Below are 24,990 nucleotides of genomic sequence, written 5' to 3' on the forward strand. Positions count from 1 at the left end.
ACAGAACAAAAGGTCAGTGGAAAAAGAAAGGAGAGAGGACAAAGGACATGAGGACAAAAGACGGGTGGGAAGAGGAGAGAGGAGAGGACAGAGAGGGCCTGAGCTTACCTTCATCTTAACCTTTCTAGTATTTCTAGCTCTACTGACATAAAATAAATACGGCTATTTGATTGGATGTCTGTAAGCCAATCACAGTGCGCCACATCATATGAAATGGCCGGTGGTGGAGCCACGCCCCCTTTCAGCAAACATGGCCGACCGTGAGGCAGCAGAGCGTCAAGTGAGTCTCACCTGTTCCTCCTGTTGGTGACGTCATCCTGACGAAAGTATCTTCAAGTAAACATGGATGTTTATTACATGTCAAAATATTGTGTTTTATAAAAGATTCACAACTTTAAACATTAAAATGAGCTGAAAATAGAAAACAAATACAGTTTGTATTTATTCTGATTTTATTTATAATAATACAATCAGATTATAAAACATCTTTATTGATTAGACATCCTGGATATTCAACTGGTGGAATATTATTTTGGTTTGAAAAACAAAAATCACTTTTTAAATCATTTTTAATTGATTTTTTTATTTTTTTAATTAAAATTGACAATAAACAAAAAAGCAAAATAAAGTATTTCAATATTTTTTTAATTTATTGCTTTTGATTTAAACTGCATTTCAATAATCTCACGGCAAAAATCCAATAAATTACAACGAGACCCTGAAGTCAGTCCGATGTCTCTCTCTCGTCCGGCTGCGTCTCCACGACACTCAGATGCAAACCTCCTCCTCCTCCTCCTCCTCCTCCCTCGATGCCTTTTGATTGGCCTCCGTCCCGTGGCCCCGCCTCCTCCGTCCCCCGCCCATCAGAAGAGGTGAAGTAGTCCTGCAGCGCCGCCACCGGCCCCCGGGCCGAGAACAGGTGGTGCAGGTAGGCGTCGGCGTACTGATCCGAGGTGATGAGGTCCAGGTCGACGCCTCCGGGCCCAGAGGCGGCCCTTCTGCTGCCTGTTGGATTCAGTATTATTACCTTCGCATTGAAAATGCCGGAAGGTTATGTTTTGATCGCCGTGTATTTATTTATTTATTTATTTATTTATTTATTTGTATGCGTGTTAAATTTGGTGGGATCATTGTTTATTATCCGGGGACCAGTTGATTAGATTTTGGCATCGATCGGGTCAAAGGTCAAAGGTCATGAACAGGTCAAAATGTTCTTGAATCGCCTGAAATTTGGTGGGATGATTGGTTATTATCCGGGGACCATTTGATTAGATTTTGGGATCAATCGGGTCAAAGGTCAAGGTCATGGAAAGGTCAAACTCTTTTTTTACCATAGCACGATACATTTTTGTCCAATTGGCATGCAACTAATGCCAAAATGTTCATAATTCAATGCCCAATCATGTGATATGCGAAGGTATGCGCTCTACCGAGTGCCCATTCTAGTTGTCCAATGAGACGTCTCCTCTACATCATGACTAGAACATTAATTGATCTTCTCAAGAAGGTGCGTGATTATTGATCATTGATCTAGGAGGAGACATTTGTGTTTATCAATCGTAGAAATCAATATAAAAGAAGACGTTTATATATCTCCACCACGCTCACACCAAAGTAATATAGACTACAATAATATTGACTAACATAATACAGACCACAATGATATAGAATAAATAATATAGACTACAATAATATAGAATAAAATAATATAGACTACAATAATATATAGTGAAGTAATAGAGACTATAATAATATAATATAGACTAAAATAAAATAGAATAAAATATAGACTACAATAATAAAGAATAAAATATAGACTCAAATAATATAGAATACTATAATATAGACAAAAATAATATAAAACTACAATAATAGAGACTACAATAATATAGAAAAATATATAGACTACAATAATATAGAATAAAATAATAGAGACTACAATGATATAGAATAAAATAATAGAGACTACAATGATATAGAATAAAATAATACAGACTACACTAATATAAAATAAGATAATATAGACTACAATAATATAGAATAAAATAATATAGACTACACTAATATAGAATAAGATAATAATAATAATAATAATAGATTATATTTATAATGCACTTTTTAATTTGCATGGGCAAAACTCAAAGTGCTACAAAGTAAAAATGGTTTAGATAAAACAGAATAAAAGCAGCGACGTCTATGTTCAAATCTAGTGAAAAGCTATTCTAAAAAGGTGTGTTTTTAGGCCTTTTTTAAAAACATCCACAGTCTGTGGTGTCCTCAGCTGGTTTGGGAGGGCATTCCACAGTCTCGGAGCAGCGGAGCAGAAGGCTCGGTCTCCCATAATTTTCAGTTTGGTCCTGGGGGGAAGAAGGAGGTTTGCCTTTTCAGAGCGTAGGCTCCTCGTGGAATTTTGTGGGGTGAGAAGTTCTTTGATATATGAGGGCGCATTTCCATGAATGCACTGATAGGTGAAGAGGGTGATTTTGTAGTCAATCCTGAGTGAGACCGGGAGCCAATGCAATAATTTGAGTATGGGCGTGATGTGCTCATACTTCCGCACTCTCATCAGGATCCTAGCAGCACTGATAATATAGACTACAATAATAAAGACTACAATAATATAGAATAAAATATAGACTTGCAGCATAATCTTTCTGAGTAACTTTTATCTTTTAAGTTGTTGTTGTTACTGTTTCTGGCCACAAGGGGCAGAAGTTCACCACGACCTCAAGTTCTAGAATAAAAGCGTTCGTGTTTTCTTCCAGGTGAGTTTTACTTCTCATAAAAATCAAAATCACTTCCAGACAGAAGTCTCCAACACGAGATTCATAAACACAGAGAATGAAACCCGCCCACCTGTCGCCGCCCTCATGGCGGCCAGAGGGACGGTGGCGCTCTTCCCCGTCTCGCTGTCCGTCACGGAGAGACCCGTCATGGCGCCGTCCTCCGGCGGCTCGCCGGACGGGTCACATGACGCCAGAAGACCGCCGCGACATTTCCCCACACACACCGTGTTGGACTTGAAGCGCCTGGGGGGGGGGGGGGGGGCATGAGACGTAATGATACCACCAACAAGTTATAGACTCACACACTCACACACACACACTCAAACTCACACACTCAAACTCACACTTACACACTTTCACGCAAACACAACACTCACACAAACACTGACACAAACACTCGCACAAACACACACACACACTCACACTCTACCACTATCTCTCACACACACGCACACACACTCTTGCACACTCTCACACTTACACACATGCACACACACAACACAAACTCTCACACACATACTCACGCACTTTCACCCACGCACACACACACACTCACTCACACTCTACCACTCTCTCTCACACACACACTCTTACAATCACACACTCACCACAAACTCTCACACACATACTCACGCACTTTCACCCACACACACACACTCACTCACACTCTACCACTCTCTCTCACACACACACACACACACACACACTCACACACACACACTCACACTCTTACAATCACACACTCACACACACACCACAAACTCTCACACACATACTCACACACTTTCACCCACGCACACTCACTCACACTCTCTCTCACACACACACACTCACTCACACTCTTCCACACACTCTCACAACACAAACTCTCACACACATATTCACACACTTTCACCCACGCACACACTCACACTCTATCACTCTCTCTCTCTCTCACACACACACACACACACACTCTTCCACACTCTCACACTTACACTTACACTCTTACACTCACACAACACAAACTCTCACACACATACTCACGCACTTTCACCCACCCACCCACACACACACACTCACACTCTACCAGTCTCTCTCACACACACACACACACACACACTCTTGCACACTCACACTTACACACACACACTCTTACACTCACACACACTCTCACAACACAAACTCTCACACACGCACACACACTCACACTCACACTCACACTCTCACAACACAAACTCTCACACACGCACACACACTCACTCGCGTTACCTGTATGCGGGTATGATCTGGGCGAGGTCCTCCCTGTACTGCTCCAGCGCGGCCCTCGCAGCAGCAGGCGGGTGGGTCCGGCCCTCCAGCCCGGCCAGGTGGACCAGCACCTGTGTGTGGAAGGCCGCTCCGCTGGCCCAGTGCCTCAGGGCCCGGGAGTCACAGCCCCCCCCCGCCCCCCCCAGCAGGCTGGTCTTCAGCCGGGTGAGCGTGAGGCTCAGCTGGGCCTCCAGTCTGACGGAGTCCTGGACCAGCCGGCCCCGGTCACTCAGGTGGATCCTGCAGCGCTTCAGGTACTCCTCCATCACCTCCTGCAGCTCCCAAACTCTCTGACGGAGGAACACGAGATAATAGTTTATGACCTAAGAACAGGTTTTTTAAAAGCTCCTTTAAAAAAAAAGTGAAAAGGATAAAAAAATGTCAGGATCATCGCTCAAAGTTTCTTTGATTTTTGTCATCTATACCATAGCAAATATATATATATATATTATATACACATATATATATACTGTACACATATATATATATATTTATTAAATTATATACATATATTTATTCATATATATTTATATATATTTTTTGTATTAATATATATACAGATATATATTTACAGTACATATGTATATTTATTTATATGTATATTAAAACAATATATATATATATGTATTCATTTATATACATATTTATTTATTTATATATATTCATATAATTTAATTTGCTGCATTTCACCTCTACCTCGTGTTTTAAATAGGACTAAAGTTTTCTTCTTTTTTAACTTTCATAACTAAATAACGCACAATATGTGTACCGTGTGTGTGTGTGGAAGGAAACATGAACACTTTTTGTCGTATAATCAATCTTCATAAACACGGGAGAGAAAACCACCGACATGCAGTTCTCTCACCGTCCTCTCGGGGCTTCCGTACTTTAAATACATAAACATATAAGCTCCTCCCACCTGGCCCGACGCTGGCCCCGCCCCCCCTCTCCCGGCTGACCGCTTGGCCGACGTGAAGGCCATGTCCATCGCCACGGTGACGGCCAATCCCAGCAGGCCGGCCAGGCGGGGCTCCTCCGTGAAGGACGACAGCCGGCCAATCAGATCCTTCAGGTACGTGGGCGCCTTGTTCCCCACGTCGGCCTGCAGCTGGGGACCGGAGAGGCCTTAGTGTCGTCATGGCAACGGCAGCTTCCTGTCCGCCGAGCGATTTAAATCTTATCTTATCTTTAAACCTGTCGCAGTTGTTCCTGGAGGCGGGCCCCGGAGTCGAAGCCGGCGTGCTGATTGGTCAGGAGCAGCGGGTGGACCACGCCCAGGTCGGGCACGGCTCCGGCCCCCGACATGGCCTCGTAGAGCAGGGAGCCAATCGCGTCCTTCGCCTGAGAAAGCTCCTCCTCCGAGGAGAACAGCTGGCCCATGAGGAGGTGCTCCTCCTGAGGTACGACACACACAAACGTATTGATCACATCGTGACCTTTGACCTTTAGGGTTCGGTTTTCACACTAGTGTCTAGAGCTCTTCCTCAATCCTCTTCCCTCTTCCTCCTCTCCTGACTCATCTTCCTCTTCCTAATCTTCATCCTTCCTCTAGCTCTTCCCTCCTCCTTTTTCTCCTCCTCATTTTCCCTCTTCCTCATCTTCTTCCCTCTTCCTCTTTTTTCCCTCTTCCCTCCTCTTCTTTCTCGTCCTCTTCCCTCCTCCTCCACCTCTTCCTAGTTCTCTTCCCTCCTCCTCTTCCCTCCTCTTATTCCTCCTCCTCCACCTCTTCCTAGTTCTCTTCCCTCCTCCTCTTCTCTGCTCTTATTCCTCCTCCTCCACCTCTTCCTCCTCCTCCCCTTCCTGTTCCTCCTCCTCCTCCTCCTCCTCCTCTGCTGCAGTGAAGAGGCCAGCAGCGCCTCAGTAGCCCCAGACGCCCCCTAGCTGCAGGAGCTTGTAACTGCAGCCGCCGTCCTCCAGCACGTCCCTGTTGTTTGGTCATGTGACCTCACGAGGCAGAAGAGATTTATGACGTCATAAAACACAGAACGGGCAGTTAGCTGCGTTCAGGCATCGTTGTTGATGTTGTTATTATTATTGTTGTTGTTGTATTATTGTTATTGTTGTTGTTGTTCATCTGTAACAACGAAGATATGAGAATAAGACGTGAGACACACGGGAAGTAAAGCGTGATAAAAGGAGGAAACAGATACTTCAGGAGGTGAAGAGCAAACAAGGGACGCAAAGAAGTAAATAAGCCATAAAACAACTAAAGAATCTTTAAAAACTGAATTATTATACAGAATCACTGAGAACTTGATTCTAATCCACTGGGAGCAGAACACACCTCCTTCTTCCTCCTCCTGCTCCTGCTCCTCGTCCTTCGGCTCCACTTCCTCCACTTCCCCCCTCCCCTTCTTTCTTCCTCTTCCCTTCTCTTTCTCCTCCTCTTTCCTCCTCTTCTTCCCTCTTCCTCCTCCTCTTTCCTCATCCTCCTCCTCTTCCCTTTTCCCTCCTCTTCCTGCTCCGCTTCCTCCTCTTCCCTCTTCGTATTCCCTCCTCTTCCTCCTACTACTGCTCCACATTATCCTGCTCCTCTTCCTCCTCTTCCCTCCTCCTCCTCCTCCTCCTCTTCCTGCTCCGCTTCCTCCTCTTCCCCTTCCCTCCTCTTCCTCCTACTCCTCCTCCCCCTCCTCTTCCCTCTTCCTATTCCCTCCTCCTGCTCCACATTATCCTGCTCCTCTTCCTCCTCTTCCCTCCTCCTCTTCCCCTTTCCCTCTTCCCCTTCCCTACTCCTCCTCCTCCTCTTCCTATTCCCTTCTCCTCTTCCTCCTCCTGCTCCACATTCTCCTACTCCACTTCCTCCTCTTCCCTTTCCCCCCTCTTCCCTCCTCCTCCTCCTCTTCCTCCTCCTCCTCTCCCTCCTCCTCCTCCTCCTGACCTGCACCTCTTATATTGTTGACCTTTTTAAAAACGCATTAAATCAACTCAAGACACTTTTAGACTAATTCAAGATGAAGTCTTGTGTTTCTTTCCCTCCTCCTCGCTCACTCTTCATCCTTTCCCTACAGATTTACTCCCTCTCCTCCTCTCCTTCCTCGTCCCCTTCCCTTGATCATTATGGGATGGCAGCCTGTTTAATGTGCAGTAATTCATCACGCCGTGTGAAGCGGGGTGGAGCTAATAATGCCGACGGCAGCTGTTGAAGGATGATGGATGTTTTCTTTCTGCGTGGCCACGTCCCATTTCTGAGCGGATGGAAGTCGTTACCCGGGTCACGAATGAGTGACCACGAACAAAAACATTATCGTGCCCCATAAATCCAACTTCACATGTTTTAATTAAAAAATCGTTCGTCATGTAAGCCTCGATTTTTTTTATCCACCATATTTTATTTTAAAGCTTTTATCAATTCACGTTATACGTGTTTATCAAAGTTGAATCGACAAATACTTAAATAATTGTATTTAATTAAATACATTATATAATTGAAACTAAATGTATGGATTTAATATCTTTAAAATATATATGTATATATGTATGTGTTAAAAAAAATATATAGTTATAAATGTGTTAGAAAATATATTTATATATATATTTAAAAAAATTAAAATGTGTTAAAATATATATACAGGACTGTCTCAGAAAATTAGAATATTGTGATAAAGTTCTTTATTTTCTGTAATGCAATTAAAAAAACAAAAATGTCATGCATTCTTTATTCATTACAAATCAACTGAAATATTGCAAGCCTTTTATTCTTTTAATATTGCTGATTATGGCTTACAGCTTAAGAAAACTCTCAAATCCTATCTCATAAAATTTTAATATTTCCTCAGACCAAGTAAAAAAAAAGATTTATAACAGCTGAGTGTTTGTCAAGGCTCAGGAAACCCTTGCAGGTGTTTCGAGTTAATTAGACAATTCAAGTGATTTGTTTAATACCCTACTAGTATACTTTTTCATGATATTCTAATATTTAGAGATAGGATATTTGAGTTTTCTTAAGCTGTAAGCCATAATCAGCAATAAATCAGAATAAAAGGCTTGCAATATTTCAGTTGATTTGTAATGAATCCAGAATGCATGACATTTGTTTTTTTAATTGCATTACAGAAAATAAAGAACTTCATCACAATATTCTAATTTTCTGAGACAGTCCTGTATATATATATATATTTTTTAAAAAGAATATATTTATATGTGTTTAAAAAAATATATATATTTATATGTGTTTAAAATATATATATATATATATATATGTGTTTACAAAATATACATATATATTTGTATTTAAAATATATATATATATATGTGTGTTTAAAAGAAATATATATATATATACACTACCGTTCAAAAGTTTGGGATCACTTAGAAATGACTTTATTTTTCAAAGAAAAGCACTGTTTTTTCAATGAAGATAACATTAAATTAATCAGAAATACACTCTCTACATTGTTAATGTGGTAAATTACTATTCTAGGTGGAAACATCTGGTTTCTAATGAAATATCTCCAGAGGTGTATAGAGGCCCATTTACAGCAACTATCACTCCAGTGTTCTAATGGTACATTGTGTTTGCTAATCGCCTTAGAAGACTAATGGATGATTAGAAAACCCGTGCAATTATGTTAGCACAGCTGAAAACAGTTATGCTGGTGATATAAGCTATAAATGGCCTTCCTTTGAGCTTGAAGTTTGAAGAACAAAATTAATACTTCAAATATTAATCATTATTTCTAACCTTGTCAATGTCTTGATAATATTTTCTATTCATTTGATAAATAAAAGTGTGATTTTTCATGGAAGACACGAAATTGTCTGGGTGATCCCAAACTTTTGAACGGTAGTGTATGTGTTTTTGAAAATAAACATATACAGGACTGTCTCAGAAAATTAGAATATTGTGATGAAGTTCTTTATTTTCTGTAATGCAATTAAAAAAACAAAAATGTCATGCATTCTGGATTCATTACAAATCAACTGAAATATTGCAAGCCTTTTATTCTGATTTATTGCTGATTATGGCTTACAGTTTAAGAAAACTCAAATATCCTATCTCTAAATATTAGAATATCATGAAAAAGTATACTAGTAGGGTATTAAACAAATCACTTGAATTGTCTAATTAACTCGAAACACCTGCAAGGGTTTCCTGAGCCTTGACAAACACTCAGCTGTTATAAATCTTTTTTTACTTGGTCTGAGGAAATATTAAAATTTTATGAGATAGGATTTTAGAGTTTTCTTAAGCTGTAAGCCATAATCAGCAATATTAAAATAATAAAAGGCTTGCAATATTTCAGTTGATTTGTAATGAATCCAGAATGCATGACATTTTTGTTTTTTTAATTGCATTACAGAAAATAAAGAACTTTATCACAATATTCTAATTTTCTGAGACAGTCCTGTATATGTGTTAATATATATATATATATATATATATATATATATATACATGTTTAAAACATAAATATTTATGTGTTTGACAAAATAAGTATATGTGTGTTTTAAATATATATATATGGAGGGGGTAATATATTTTTATTTGTTCTTATTTGATCTTCTAGACCGGTAATCCATCACACAATGTAATATTGTTTCCTCCAGTTCACCTCTGCGCAGAGGAAGTCACTCTAATTAATATTGAAGATCAATTAAGATGGTGGATTTGAGGCTTTGGAGATAACTCTCTTAATTAGATGTCGGGAGGTTCATAATTCAGTTGTTGAAAAGTTAGGAAATCAATTTGGAAATTAAAAATTTTCCTTAAAAATCCTTCTGTGGCTCTAACGTGTTACCATTTGGATATTCATACAATAAAAATAAAAGTGAGAAAAAGACCCGTTGGTTGAGTGACACTAATCCCGTCGTGGCAATGTGACATAAATCTGATGTCGGCTGCTGCATAAACATATTTAATTTACCATAATTAAACATCGTCTCGGGAGGTCGCGCCAGCCTGACGGCGTGTGAAGGGTTTATGACACGAAGGCAACGAGCGGAACAATGTTCATCAAATAAAGTATGGAGATTAAATGCGTCTGTGGGGGTCATTACAGTGTCAGAGAGATGGAAAAGAGGGAGCGTGTGTGTGTGTGTGTGTGTGTGTCTGTGTGTGTGTGTATTGTGTCCGTACGAAGTGTCTGAGATCGGCGTGGATAAATGTGAGTTTATGCACGTGCACGTTTGCAGTTTATTGTTTGGTTTTTAAGTGTGTGCGTGAATATTAAAAGTATAAATACACACTTTTAATGTATTTAATACAAGAATGATGTGTGTTTGTCACTTTTTTTACTTATTAAATAAAGGTTGCCGAATTAAATTAACATTATATATATATATATATATATATATATATATTCAATTCAATTCAGTTTATTTGTATAGCCCAATTTCACAAATTACAAATTTGTCTCAGAGTGCTTTACAATCTGTACACATAGACATCCCTGCCCCAAAACCTCGCATATATATATATATATATATATATATATATAATATATATATATATAAATAATTAACACCATTACAGATATATATATTAATTATAGTTTGAATATGATGAATACAAAATTAAATAAGAATACATTTTCTGTATTTATATATATATATAGAGAGATAAATGTGGATAATTATCTATATTGTTTCCGTCTTCCGGTTTAATCCCTCAGTTTTCTTTCTCTCTCTCTGTGTAAGAGAGACCCCTGCCGGCCAAGACCAGCCACTTCCGGTGCCCGATGACGCAGTTCCGCTTCCGGTGTAAACAAACGAGAAACCAACATGGCGACTTTCGGGGAGAAGAAACAGAAACGGTAACAGAGAGGAGCGTCGGTCGGACACTAACCTCCCGTAGAACACGATGAGTGACCCGGACACCGGAGGGAGCGTCGTCCGCTACTACTGCACCGCCGGTAACGGGATGGAGCGGTTCCTCATCGGCGAGGTGAAGGAGAAGCTGGCGGCGGAAGACGTGAGTGGCGAGCGGAGCGGCGGATATTTTAACGGCGGTTCAGAACTCCTCGTGCGAACCCAGCTTCCGGTTAACGAGGAAGTTATGTTCCACTTCTCCTGCTCTTAAAAGACACAGACACTGGGTGCCTCTACACTCCACCACTTTTCATTTTAAAACTTTTATCAATTCACGTTACTTGTTTTTTTCAAAGTTGAATACAAAAATAATTGTATTTAATAAAATACATTATATAATTTAAACGAAATGTATGTATTTATTAACTTTTAAAATATATATATATATATACACATATTAATTTTTTTATATTATATACATGTTTTTAAATATCTATATATATGTTTTTTTATGATATATTAATGTTTTTTTTATGTGATATATCTGTTTTTTATGTTAAACATATATATATATATATTGATATATATCTAAATATCTATACAACAAAAATATGAATTGTATATAAACACATGTGTGTATACATTTATTAAAATAATATCCATATATCTATATATATATATATATATTGTTTTATATATATATATATGTATTTATATATGTACATAAATAAATGACTAATTTTCCAGCCCCAATATTAATGTCCACATTAACAGAGAAGTGGTCAATGGTAAATATAATCATAGATCTCAGACTCCCTCCTACATATTTAATGCTTATTAAATATGTAATGCTTATTAAATATGTTTATGTAAACAAAATACAATCTAAAATGTCCAATAGTTCAGAAAGATATGGATAAAATACAATATCATTTAAAATGATTAAACTGAATGTAAACAGAAATGTATTTAATATATATGCATAATGAGAAGTAATACTATACACAGGTTAGTAAAACAGGAAGTATAGTGTGCGTTGTATCAATAATCATGATACTATAATATAATATACATTCTTTTGAATTGGACAAAACAAAGTACTACTTCTATATGATGATGCTAATACTTTTACAAAAATCTCTGACTTTTGCGACAGTATCTCTTACTCAATGTCAGTTTCAGTTTATATTTCATTCCTGCTTTAGCCTTTTACTAATCAAATACTAAGGACGCATGCCAAAAGCATTCACGTGTTTGTGCTACAATCCTTTTTGTTGTTGTTGTTGTTGTCTCCAGGTGTGTCAGACAGCAGGTAAAGTGTTGTTCAGCTCCTCCGCCGCCATCCACCGAGTCAGCGCGCTGAAGGCGGCAGAGCGGCTCTTCCTCCTGCTGAGGAGCGACGCCCCGCTGCGCCTGCCCCCCCACAGCGGCCCAGGTAACTAATATATATGTTATTACTTTGTGTGTCTGTTTGTTAGTTTTTGTGTCTGTAGGACAAAACTCCAAAGGAAATTCAGACCTTTTTAAATCTCTCAAATAATAATAATAATGGCGTCATATTAAAATCAAATAAAAATCATCCTTTATTAGTCACACAGCAGAGATATTAACTGGAGTTACAGCAGCAGACGACAGACATAAAGAAACCAAATCAAGTCTTTTAAATGAGCAAATAAGCACACAAAAACAGTAAAAAATCGACAATAACTGATTTAAAATATATATATATAATATATATATATGTGTGTTTAAAAGATATATATATATCTTTTAAACACACATATATATATATTATATATATATATATATATATATGTGTTTTAAAAAATAAACATAGATATGTGTTTTTAAAAAAAGAAGTATATATATATATGTTTAAAAAATAAATATCTATCTGTTTGAAAAAATAAGTATTTGTGTGTTTTAAATATATATGAATATATATATATATATATATATGTGTGTGTATATATGTATGAATTTAGTTAGCAGGAACAAACATGTTTACATATATACAATACATTTATAGCTATTATTGCACAAGTAAAACACAAAATAACACACAGTTAAAGTGTGCGTTGTCTTCATGTCGGTAGCTAACGCCGCCGCGCTGCTTCGGTCCAGACTGCTGGGCGACGTCTCTCAGTGGGCCGGCGCTGCAGTGACGTGGCGCCGCCTGCAGGGGGAGCTGGCGACCAGGAGGACAGAGGAGGGGAGGCGGGGAGAGAGGGAACGAGGAGACGAGGAGTCGAGTGAAGCCCCTACGTTGAAGAGAGAGAGGGACGAGGAAGAAGAGAAGGAGTCTGAGAGAAAGAGACGCTGCGAAGAGGACGATGGAGGAGAAGAAGCGTCAGCAGAGAATATGCATCACGGTATTCACATTCATTTGTATTTATATTTTAAACGCTTGAATCCAACATTCATTACATTTCTGATTTTTATTATTATTGTCTTTGTCGTCTTGTCGATGAAGTGAAGCCGTCTGCTGGAGCTCTGCCCCCCGAGCCGGCGCTCTCCTTCAGGGTCAGCTGCAAGTGCACCGGCTCCCTGTCCCGGTGCTTCGGCTCGCAGGTAAACGCCGCCGGCGAGAGGTCAGCGTGAGGTCACCGTAAGGTCACCGCTGCCGGAGGAGAATGAGGAGCACTAAAAGAGGAGCGTGTGTCTTCTGCAGGAGGTGAGCCGGCTGGTCGGAGGAGGTCTGAGCCGACTGCTGGGCTGGAGGGCGGACCTGAAGAACCCCCAACTAGACGTGAGTGAAAACAAATTAAACGGCATTCAAAGTGTTTTTTTAAATGATTGACAGGACTGATTAACACCGAATGAAGTGGAGAAATATTGATAAATAAATGAAATGCAACGCTGTTAAAACGGTAATATATGAGTGAAGTTAAATAGGAAATTAAATGTGTATAAAACCGTAGCGTAAAAAAACCCCAGTGTTAAATCAGAATTAATAAAAAGCAATAACAATAGAAAACATGAACATTTTTAAACACCAGGCTGAATATATGTTTTTTTTTTTTTTATATAAATATTTTAGAAAAGGTCTGGTGTAATAATAACTATTAATAATAATAATAATAATAATATCATTAACATCATGATGTTTGGTTTTTTTTCTTCCTGAAGGTAAATGGTGAGCCTCCTGCTGCTGTGGGATGTTTTTTTTAAACAAGTTAAACACCATTTAAATTATTTTTAAGACTGATTCACGCTGATAAAGTGAAGAAATATTGATAAATAAATAAAATACAATGCTGTTAAAATGGTAATATTTGAGCGAAGTTAAATAAGAAATTAAATGTGTAAGAATGCTAAAACTGTAGCGTAAAAAATAGATATATAATATACATTAATTAAAACATAATTTAATATACATTATTGCAAATTGGAAAAAATAAAGTTTTACTTCTATATGTTGATGCTAATACTTTATAATTTAAATTTGTATAAATGCTAAAACTGTAGCGTAAAAAAAAACAGTGTTAAATCAGACTTAATAAAAAACAATAACAATAGAAAACATAAACATTTTTAAACACCAGGCTGAATATATGGCTTTTTAATTTCTGTTTACAAAAATATTAATATTATCTGGTGCATAATAATAATGACTAATAATAATAAAAATGTTAACATCATGGGGTGTGTCTTTTTCCTGAAGGTCAATGTGTCTCTGAGCAATGACCACTTCCTGCTGGGCTTCCCTTTAACCAGGTAAACTCTTCCTCTGCATGCCTCACCTGAAGGAGTATTAATTATTATAAAAATAATCACACGTTGTGCGTCTCCTTCAGGTTGCCTCTCGCCAACCGGAGCTACATGAAGACCACAGGACTCCGCTCCACTGTTGCCTGGGCGATGGCCTCTCTGGCTCAGATACAGGTACCAACACATACATTATTTTATATATATATATATATATATTTATTTAATTGCGCAAAAAAGAGAAGATGTGGATTTTTTTTTGTATCATGTGTGAACGTAGTTCTGATGAGCTCTAATGTTTAAATAATTAACTCTCAGTTCAGACTCATTAAATGTGTGTGTGTCTGTGTATCTGTGACCGCTGCATGTGTGTGACCTTCTGTCCGTGACCTCCAGCCCGGCTCCTGTGTGGTGGACCCGATGTGTGGAGTGGGAACCATCCTCATCGAAGCGGCTCAGGAGCACGAGGTCGGGACCGTTGATCGTCACGTGTGAAACACTTAAGCTTTCTGAATCGTGTTCTAATAATGGAGTCGTTGGTTCTCACGTGTATTTATTTCCACAAAATGTAATCAACTAATACATGAATAATTGTATATATTTAAATAAATTATATAATTTAAAAGAAATGTATTTATATATACATATATATATATATATTACAAATGAATGTGTGTATTTTTATATATATATATCTATGTGTACGTTGTTTTACGCATATTTTTTTCTCAAGTTTAATCAAAAAATACATGAATACATTATCTAATTGAAACAAAATGTATATATAAATAAATAAATATGTTTGTGTTTTTATTTATATATATACAGGACTGTCTCAGAAAATTAGAATATTGTGATAAAGTTCTTTATTTTCTGTAATGCAATTTAAAAAACAAATGTCATGCATTCTGGATTCATTACAAATCAACTGAAATATTGCAAGCCTTTTATTCTTTTAATATTGCTGATTATGGCTTACAGCTTAAGAAAACTCTAAAATCCTATCTCATAAAATTTGAATATTTCCTCAGACCAAGTAAAAAAAAAGATTTATAACAGCAAAACAAAATCAAACATTTGAAAATGTGTTTCCAGGTGTTTCGAGTTAATTAGACGATTCAAGTGATTTGTTTAATACCCTACTAGTATACTTTTTCATGATATTCTAATATTTAAGGATATTTGAGTTTTCTTAAGCTGTAAGCCATAATCAGCAATATTAAAAGAATAAAAGGCTTGCAATATTTCTGTTGATTTGTAATGAATCCAGAATGCATGACATTTTTGTTTTTTTAATTGCATTACAGAAAATAAAGAACTTTATCACAATATTCTAATTTTCTGAGACAGTCCTGTATATATAAAAAATATATTCCTAGTTGTTGAACTGTTTGTTTCAACAAAGTTTAATCAACAAATAAAAAAAATTAATATTTTTAAATACATTTTATAATTTAAAAGAAATTTGTATCTTTATATATATATACATATAAATTTTTTAAAGAAATATATATATATAAAAATATACATATTAAAAATGAATGTGTGTATTTATTTATATATATATTCTTAGTTGTTAAACTGTTGTTAGTTTTACGTGTATCGATGTTAAAAGAAAGAAAGGATTTGTTCAGATATTTATTAATATATATATATTCATATATTGTATCAATGTAAATATTGAATGTTTAATTGGATCTAAACAAGTGTATATATGGATCCAATAATCTCTAATCTGATCTCCCCTTCAGGCCGCGTGCTTCCTGGGGTTGGACCTCGATGACGGACAGCTGCAGAGGGCCAATGAGAACGTAGAGTTTGCCGAGCTGGGGGACAGGATGCAGCTGCTGAAAGCTTCGTGCATGAGTGAGAATCTAGAAACTGTTCACCATAAATGTTTTTGTTTCTCGAAAGATGCGTCCGTCAAAAAGAAGCATAACACTTTTGATTATTAATATTATTATTATCATTAGTTACAGATATCACACACACATCTGATAATCACATGTATATCATGTTTTAGTTTACACACAATCATACATATATATATACAACATTGCATCATTTATACTTTTGAAATGTAATATTAATACATTTATTTTTGTAAAGCACTTTAAAAAGTAGTCAAAAACACTTCACATATAAAATATACATTATAACCGTAAGAATGTTTTTAAATACCGTGTGTGCGTGTCCGTGATTGTGTGCGTGTGTGTGTGTGTGTGTAGGGCTGCCTCTGTCCAGCGGCAGTGTGGACGCCGTCGTCTGCGACTTGCCGTTTGGCAGGAAGTTCGGCACCAAAACCAACATGGCGGCCAACCTGCCACTTATCCTCACGGAGATGGAGAGGTGTGTGTGTGTGTGTGTGTGTGTGTTCATGTGCAGGGTAGATCCTCAACTGTATAAAAATAGATAATTGTGCATTTTTAACCCATTTATTTTTAAGTAAAACTCACTATTTTTTCTATTTATCTTCTTATCAATATAAATGATATGATGATGTTTGTGTTTCTAGGGTCCTCCGTGTCGGTGGAACCCTGGTTCTCCTCCTGAGTCCTCAGCTGTCTTGTCTCCTGAAAGCCCTCCTGAACCCGGCGGTCCCCGGACCGGCGCCCGGCCAGGAGGCGGAGCTCCAACGCGAGCCGCCTCCCCCCCGGCGCTCCCTGGAGCACCGCGAGACCCTGAGAGTGAGCTTGGGTGCGATAGACGGACTGATCCATAAATACGTCAAGACGGACATTTGATCTGTGTGTGTGTGTGTGTGTGTGTGTCTGTCTGTGAACTTTTTAAACAAAAAACATAGATAATCACAACCTGAACTCTTTCCTTTCCCTCCTGATGTTCGATTAATACGAATGAATATATTTAATTAAGACATATATATATATGTCTTAATTAAAAAAATTATATATATACATGTCTTAAAAAAATACAATGATATATATATATATACATTTTTAAAGATATATATATATATATATATATGTCTTAATTAAAAAATATATATATATATATATGTCTTAAAAAAATAAAATATACTTCTGGAATGTCTTAAAAAAATACAATTTATATATATATATATATATATATAATTTTATTGTAAATCCTGTTCCCGTCCTCACGCGTGTTAAATAAAGACACCTGGACGTTTTACCTGTTTGGTCTCTTTGTGTTGATGTTTTGGTCCTTCTTTTCTTTTCCTGTGGTTATTTTTCCTTTTTTTGTCGTAACTTTGTGTCTTTGTTGTTGTTTTATGTCTCTTCGTGGTTGGTGAACCATAGGGGGCGGGGCTTAGCATGCAGTAATCCACCCCAGTGCATCCTCCTATATCCTAGATTTGATTTCATCTTAACTCCATTTGAAAGAAACCCGACTAGTGGATTGTTCTTATGGAGTTCTTCTGGCCTTTTGTGTCGCCAACAAATTTCATGAAAAAAGATGATAAAGGACAAAACATTGTGATTTTAATAGTTTTTTGGAGGCCTATTAAACGGCATATAACTCTCGCCAAATTATGGCATATCGCTATCGTTCCCCGTCACAATGTCGCCATCTGCCGCCGTTTAGCCCGGCTTAGCCCAGTTTTATTGTGTGGGGCCACGCGGGGCTTAGTGATTTCATTCCTTTCCCCCCTTAGATGTAAACGTCTTGTGTTGTTTGCACCCCGTGAGCATTAATAAACAACAATGAGCTGACATGGTAGTTCTTTGTTGGTCTTTATTGTTTTTATTTTGTCTCTAGGTCTGTGTATGTAGGTTTAGAGCAACGGGAAATACAAAGTCAAATTCCAATAAGGCTGATTCAATTTTCCAGATATTTTCATTGTCATGTGGAGTTAACAGACAGTTACTACAGTGAAAAACGTACTTTGCTTCATCAAAGGTGTATTTTTTTCTGCCAAAAAAATTATACAAATGTTATTAGAATTATTTTCATTATTTTTAGTTTCATCCACAAATTTCTTGATTTAAAAAAAGAAAGAAAAGTCCATCGCGTTGCATCCATCGGCTCCATCTCCCTCCGTCACACTCGCGCTTCAGAGGCTACGCCATGATGTCCACTGCGCATGCTCACTGCGCAGCGGCGGCCATGTTGGAGCGACAGTGGACTCGGGCTGGGGTTTTCTGACACCGTATTGTTGTTGTTGTGGTTTTTTAATTCTCTATAACGATAATATCCGTCCCTCGTACGTCGCCCGGTGGTTCGTCAACAAGAAGCCCAGCTCCGTGACACGATGACCTCCAGCGGGGACCTGTCCCGGAGGAACCCGCAGGAGGACTTCGAGCTGATCCAGCGGATCGGAAGCGGCACATACGGAGATGTGTACAAGGTAAAGGGCTGTGGGGGGGGAGGGGTCAGGGGGATAACGGCACGGGGGGTCATGGGCTACGTGTCAACGGGGTGTGACGTCATGTTTAATGAGTAATAACTTGATTCATGGTCCGATAATGAGGAATATAACAAGACGCTAGCTCGAGGCTAACTAGCGGCTAGCAGCTATTAGCTAACAGGGAACACACTGATGTTAAACCAGTCTGTGGGAGACTGACAGCTGGAGAACCAGCAGGAGAACCAGCAGTCACCGGGACAACCAGCAGTCACCAGTAGAACCAGTCACCAGGAGAACCAGCAGTCACCAGGAGAACCAGCAGTCACTGGGAGAACAAGTCACCAGGAGAATCAGCAGTCACTAAGAGAACCACCAGGACAACCAGAACCAGTCACCAGGAGAACCAGCAGTCACAACGAGAAACAGTCACCAAGAAAACCAGAACCAGTCACCAGGAGAACCAGTCACCATGAGAACCAGCAGTCACCAGGAGAACCAGTCACCAGGAGAACCAGCAGTCACCAGGAGAACCAGCAGTCACCGGGACAACCAGCAGTCACCAGGAGAACCAGCAGTCACCGGGACAACCAGCAGTCACCGGGACAACCAGCAGTCACCGGGACAACCAGCAGTCACCAGGAGAACCAGCAGTCACCAGGAGAACCAGCAGTCACCAGGAGAACCAGCAGTCACCGGGAGAACCAGCAGTCACCGGGAGAACCAGCAGTCACCGGGAGAACCAGCAGTCACCGGGAGAACCAGCAGTCACCGGGACAACCAGCAGTCACCAGGAGAACCAGCAGTCACCAGGAGAACCAGCAGTCACCAGGAGAACCAGCAGTCACCAGGAGAACCAGCAGTCACCAGTAGAACCAGTCACCAGGAGAACCAGCAGTCACCAGGAGAACCAGTCACCAGGAGAACCAGCAGTCACCAGGAGAACCAGCAGTCACCAGTAGAACCAGCAGTCACCAGGAGAACCAGCAGTCACCAGGAGAACCAGCAGTCACCGGGAGAACAAGTCACCAGGAGAACCAGCAGTCAGTAAGAGAACCACCAGGACAACCAGAACCAGTCACCAGGAGAACCAGCAGTCACAATGAGAAACAGTCACCAAGAAAACCAGAACCAGTCACCAGGAGAACCAGTCACCAGGAGAACCAGAACCAGTCACCAGGAGAACCAGTCACCATGAGAACCATCATTAGTACCAGTCACCAGGAGAACCAGTCACCATGAGAACCATCATTAGTACCAGTCACCAGGAGAACCAGTCACCAGGAGAACCAGTCACCATGAGAACCATCATTAGTACCAGTCACCAGGAGAACCAGTCACCATGAGAACCATCATTAGTACCAGTCACCAGGAGAACCAGTCACCAGGAGAACCATCATTAGTACCAGTCACCAGGAGAACCAGTCACCAGGAGAACCATCATTAGTACCAATCACCAGGAGAACCAGCCACCAGGACAACCAGCAGTAGAACCAGTCACCAGGAGAACTACCAGTAGAACCAGTCACCAGGAGAACCAGCACTCACCAGTAGAACCAGTCACCATGAGAACCACCAGTAGAACCACTCACCAGTAGAACCAGTCACCAGTAGAACCACTCACCAGGAGAACCAGTCACCAGGAGAACCAGTCACCAGTAGAACCAGTCACCAGTAGAACCAGTCACCATGAGAACCACCAGTAGAACCAGTCACCAGGAGAACTAGTCTAGTCACCAAGAAAACTACAACCAGGAGAACCGGTCACCAGGAGAACCAGTCACCAGTAGAACCACTCACCAGGAGAACCAGTCACCAGTAGAACCAGTCACCATGAGAACCACCAGTAGAACCAGTCACCAGGAGAACTAGTCTAGTCACCAAGAAAACTACAACCAGGAGAACCGGTCACCAGGAGAACCACCAGTAGAACCGGTCACCAGGAGAACCACAGACCAAGTATGAAAAACAAGCCGTTTAGAGACGTGACGTCGGTATCGATCGATCAGATCTGAACTCCTGGTCGTCTCTGAGGTGTTTGACTCCGCGCTGAGGGGCGGGGCTTCTGGCTGAGGGGCGGGGCTTCTGGATGGTCATTAAACACCGTGATGAGACTGTGTGTGTGTGTGTGTGTGTGTCCCTCTCTGCTGCAGCTAATCTAGTTGGTTTCTAATTCCGGTTCTGTATCTCTCCCGGTTGCCGTGGCGAGGTGTCTCTGTGTCTCTGAAGCCGAGCGCTGCAGTCATGATGCAACTGAAGGGGGGGGGGGGGTCAGAGGACGCCCTCCTGAGCACCGGGGGGGGGGGGGGGGGGGCCTTGATAAAAGCTCATCGATGCCTATATGTGGTTCTGTGGCTCGTGGAGCCACTTGTTTCCCCGCTGGCGACCGGCCGGCTGCTCTCGGGAGCCGAGGCCGGTCGTGCGGCCGCCATCTTTAGACACCTTTTAATATTTTTGAATAATTAAGATACGGTGCGGAGATTTAGGAATTCTGTTTTTCACCCAACCGGTGAACAGGAAGTGATCATATCTGGACTGAGGAGCGAGGTAGAGACGCCGTATACGTCTCTGGTGTCGACCTGTCAATCACCTGTAGCTCCGCCCCTAAAGCGCCCCCTGCTTCATGGTCTGTGTGACTCTAAATGACCACAAAGTATAAATGATGACATGCTGTATAGAAGAAGACTTGAAACTAGAGACTGAGACATGAACTCATGTTTACAATGTTTACTGAGGGAGTCATTATATAGACTTATATACAACCAGAGGAGCCCCCTGGTGGTCAGTAGAGAGAATGCAGCTTTAACACATGAAGCATAGACTTCTATACAACCAGAGGAGTCGCCCCCTGGTGGCCAGGAGAGAGAATGCAGCTTTAACACATGAAGCATAGACTTCTATACAACCAGAGGAGCCCCCTGGTGGTCAGGAGAGAGAATGCAGCTCTAACACATGAAGCATAGACTTCTATACAACCAGATGAGTCGCCCCCTGGTGGTCAGGAGAGAGAATGCAGCTTTAACACATGAAGCATAGACTTCTATACAACCAGAGGAGTCGCCCCCTGGTGGTCAGGAGAGAGAATGCAGCTTTTAGAGACATCAGCGTAGACGTTGGTCTCTACGTGCCGGGCCTCTTCCCGTCGGGGTGTAAACCTGCTCGGCGGGTTCTGTCGTAACGGAGCTGCTCTGCCGGCGTTCACCAACGCGGGATGTGACGCAACTCTCGTTGGCCTCGTGTTTTTTTTCTTCTCAAGGCTCGGATGAGGAAGTGGAGGATGACCTTCGGCGGGATTAGAGATTAGCTAATGACAAATCAATTTCGGTGGCAGTGTGTGCTCGAGAAAAACAAAGCGCAGGAAGTCAATCTGGCTCGCTCGCGTGTGTGTGTGTGTGTGTGTGCGTGTGCGTGTGCGTGTGCGTGTGTGCGTCCGTCCTATTGTTTCCCACTAGTCCTCCTGCAGCACAACACACACACAACCAGGTGATTGTATCATAACACACACATGGGTCACGACGAACAGCTGCTGGCCCAGAACCATCCTGTTTTGGTGGCTGTCAGCCCTGTGTGTGTGTGTGTGTGTGTGGAGCTTGGTTGTTTGGTCCCCCCCCCCCCCCCCCCCCCCCCCGAGGCTGTGATTGGTGGAGCCGGTGTCGCTGAGCCTTCTGGGAGTTGCACCTCCACATTTAGACTAATAAAAAGAACGATTTCTGACTCCTCTTGGAAACGACGAGTTGGCAGATTTAAGAAGGTTTAAAAGAGATAATATTACTTTGAGTAAAGAGGTTTTAAGTGATTTATAGCGTTGTGGAATTCCTCGTGTCCGCTCGCTGGATCATATCGAATGTTTATGGCTTTTAACCGCCGGTTTATTCTGCACAATGCGGAGACATGATGTCATGAAATGTGACCACGACGAGACGACGTGAGCCGCCGCTGCCCTGGTGGGGGAAGCGGGTAGTGCAGCCGACGTTAGAGATGCAAAATGACCTCTAGGCTCTTCTAATATGTAATTATACATTTTAAAAAAGACGTTTTTAACAGTAAACACACAATCTTTCCTCTATTTATTATTTTAATTCTGTGTTTTTACCCACTACAAGTGACGATAACGAAATAAAAGGATAACATTCAGAATGTAAACGTGTTTTTTGCGCCCTTTTTAAATCTTTCATCTTGATGCCGAGTCGTGAGTTTATTGATCTCGACTCATTTAAGGATGCTTTATTTATTTCAGACCTTTGGCATTCTAGCTGTTAATTTGTTGAGGTAATCTGTTGAAATGTCACCCCACGCTTCCTGAAGCACCTCCACCAGTTGGATTGGCTTGATGGGCACTTCTTGTGGACCATACGGTCAAGCTGCTCCCACAACAGCTCAATGGGTTGAGATCTGGTGACTGGCCACTCCATTACAGACAGCAGACCCGCTGCTTCTTCCCTCAAGAGTTCTTGCACAATGTGGAGGTGTGCTTTGGGTCATTGTCCTGTTGGAGGAGGACATTGGCTCCAATCAAGCGCTGCCCACAGGGTATGGCATGGCGTTGCAAAATGGAGTGATAGCCTTCCTTATTTAAAATCCCTTTTACCTGGTACAAATCTCCCACTTTACCAGCACCAAAGCAGCCCCAGACCATCACATGACCTCCACCATGCTTGACAGATGGTGTCAGGCACTCTTCCAGCATCTTTTCACCTGTTCTGCGTCTCACAAATGTTCTTCTGTGTGATCCAAACACCTCAAACTTGGATCCATCTGTCCAGAACACCTTTTTCCAATCTTCCTCTGTCCAATGCCTGTGTTCTTTTGCCCATCCCAATCTTTTCTTTTTATTGGCCAGTCTCAGATATGGCTTTTCTTTGCCACTCTGCCTAGAAGGCCAGCATCCCTGAGTCGCCTCTTCACTGTCGACGTTGACACTGGCGTTTTGCGGGTACCATTTAAAGAAGCTGCCAGTTGAGGACCTGTGAGGCGTCTCTTTCTCAAACTAGAGACTCTAATGTACTTGTCTTCTTGCTGAGTTGTGCACCGGGGCCTCCCACTTCTCTTTCTGCTCTGGTTAGAGCCCGTTTGTGCTGTTCTCTGAAGGGAGTAGTACACACCGCTGGAGGAAATTGTCAGTTTCTTTGCAATTTCTCGCATGGAATAGCCTTCATTTCTAAGAACAAGAATAGACTGGCGAGTTTCACATGAAAGTTCTTTTTTTCTGGCCATTTTGAGAGTTATCGAACCCACAAATGTGATGCTCCAGATAATCAACTAGCTCAAAGGAAGGCCAGTTTTATAGCTTCTCTCATCAGCAAAACAGTTTTCAGCTGTGCTAACATAATTGCACAAGGGTTTTCAAGGGTTTTCTAATCATCCATTAGTCTTCTAAGGCGATTAGCAAACACAATGTACCATTAGAACACTGGAGTGATAGTTGATGGAAATGGGCCTCTATACACCTGTGGAGATATTTCATTAGAAACCAGACGTTTCCACCTAGAATAGTCATTTACCACATTAACAATCTATAGTGTGTATTTCTGATTGATTTAATGTTATCTTCATTGAAAAAAACAATGCTTTTCTTTGAAAAATAAGGACATTTCTAAGTGATCCCAAACTTTTGAACGGTAGTGTATATATATATAATTTTATTTTTTAAAGACGTATATATATATATAATTTATTTAATTAAGACATATATATATATACGTCTTAAAAATTTTAAATTATATATAGATGTATATATATATAATATTTTTTTACGATGTGTATATATATATAATTTTTTAAATTAAGACATATATATTTATACGTCTTAAAAAAGTTAAATTATATATAGATGTATAGATATATATATATATAATTGTATTTTTTAAAGACATATATATATTTAAATCGTCATTCGTAATAATCGAACATCAGGAGGGAAAGGAAAAAGTTCAGGTTGTGATTATCTATGTTTTTTGTTAAAAAAGTTCACAGGCACACACACACACACACAAGTACAGGAAGGTGTCCCGTCGGTTGAATGTTGTCTCCTGCCGTCGTCATCTTGGGTTGCCTGTCGGTCGGTTGCAATCGATGAACAGGAAGTGACCGCGCATGAACTGAGGAAGAGAGACGCCGTATGTGTATACGTCT

At 40.2% G+C, this 24,990-nt stretch overlaps 3 protein-coding genes across 9 annotated transcripts in view; 2 read left to right on the forward strand and 1 right to left on the reverse strand.

The window, feature by feature from the left end:
- Positions 1–445: 445 nt before the first annotated feature.
- Positions 446–10,968, reverse strand: LOC130207456 (uncharacterized). The gene is made up of 6 exons (XM_056436086.1): positions 10,861–10,968; positions 5,271–5,471; positions 4,996–5,184; positions 4,038–4,366; positions 2,857–3,029; positions 446–1,005 (listed from the first exon to the last, which is right to left on the reverse strand). The coding sequence occupies exons 2-6, from the start codon at positions 5,454–5,456 to the stop codon at positions 725–727; spliced, it is 1,158 nt and encodes a 385-aa protein (XP_056292061.1). The 5' UTR covers positions 5,457–5,471; positions 10,861–10,968; the 3' UTR covers positions 446–724.
- thumpd2 (THUMP domain containing 2) lies at positions 10,806–17,682 on the forward strand. 2 transcript variants are annotated; one of them, XM_056436084.1, is made up of 11 exons: positions 10,806–10,986; positions 12,120–12,258; positions 12,896–13,195; positions 13,297–13,394; positions 13,495–13,572; positions 14,488–14,540; positions 14,621–14,708; positions 14,928–14,999; positions 16,283–16,397; positions 16,760–16,880; positions 17,047–17,682. In XM_056436084.1, exons 1-11 carry the CDS (start codon positions 10,876–10,878, stop codon positions 17,273–17,275), a joined length of 1,404 nt encoding a protein of 467 aa, XP_056292059.1. In that variant the 5' UTR covers positions 10,806–10,875; the 3' UTR covers positions 17,276–17,682. The 2 variants fall into 2 exon arrangements, with proteins under 2 accessions (XP_056292059.1, XP_056292060.1); XM_056436085.1 differs by having other exon boundaries at positions 12,920–13,195.
- A 925-nt stretch (positions 17,683–18,607) lies between these two features.
- Positions 18,608–24,990, forward strand: part of LOC130207452 (mitogen-activated protein kinase kinase kinase kinase 3-like) — a 39,985-nt gene continuing 33,602 nt past the window's right edge. For 3 of the 6 annotated variants that reach the window (XM_056436075.1, XM_056436078.1, XM_056436076.1), the window contains exon 1: positions 18,609–18,861. In XM_056436075.1, the coding sequence (XP_056292050.1) occupies positions 18,766–18,861 (96 nt within the window). In that variant the 5' untranslated portion in view covers positions 18,609–18,765. Of the gene's footprint in view, positions 18,862–24,990 lie in introns of all 6 variants that reach the window. The other 3 variants (XM_056436074.1, XM_056436077.1, XM_056436079.1) reach the window with 2 other exon arrangements.

This window comes from Pseudoliparis swirei, chromosome 17, assembly GCF_029220125.1.
Source record: "Pseudoliparis swirei isolate HS2019 ecotype Mariana Trench chromosome 17, NWPU_hadal_v1, whole genome shotgun sequence".
NCBI classification, from domain to species: Eukaryota; Metazoa; Chordata; class Actinopteri; order Perciformes; family Liparidae; genus Pseudoliparis; species Pseudoliparis swirei.

Bases quoted from the DNA above. Each gene is read 5' to 3' on its own strand.
- LOC130207456 (XM_056436086.1), bottom strand. From the start codon at position 5,456: ATGGGCCAGCTGTTCTCCTCGGAGGAGGAGCTTTCTCAGGCGAAGGAC. The intron at 4,367-4,995 runs GTGGGAGGAGCT...TTCCTCCGTCAG, and splicing joins CGGGGCCAGCGTCGGGCCAG to AGAGTTTGGGAGCTGCAGGA. The intron at 1,006-2,856 runs GTGGGCGGGTTT...TGAATCCAACAG, and splicing joins CGCCATGAGGGCGGCGACAG to GCAGCAGAAGGGCCGCCTCT.
- thumpd2 (XM_056436084.1), top strand. From the start codon at position 10,876: ATGAGTGACCCGGACACCGGAGGGAGCGTCGTCCGCTACTACTGCACC. The intron at 13,395-13,494 runs GTAAACGCCGCC...TGTCTTCTGCAG, and splicing joins CCCGGTGCTTCGGCTCGCAG to GAGGTGAGCCGGCTGGTCGG. The intron at 16,398-16,759 runs GTGAGAATCTAG...GTGTGTGTGTAG, and splicing joins GCTGAAAGCTTCGTGCATGA to GGCTGCCTCTGTCCAGCGGC.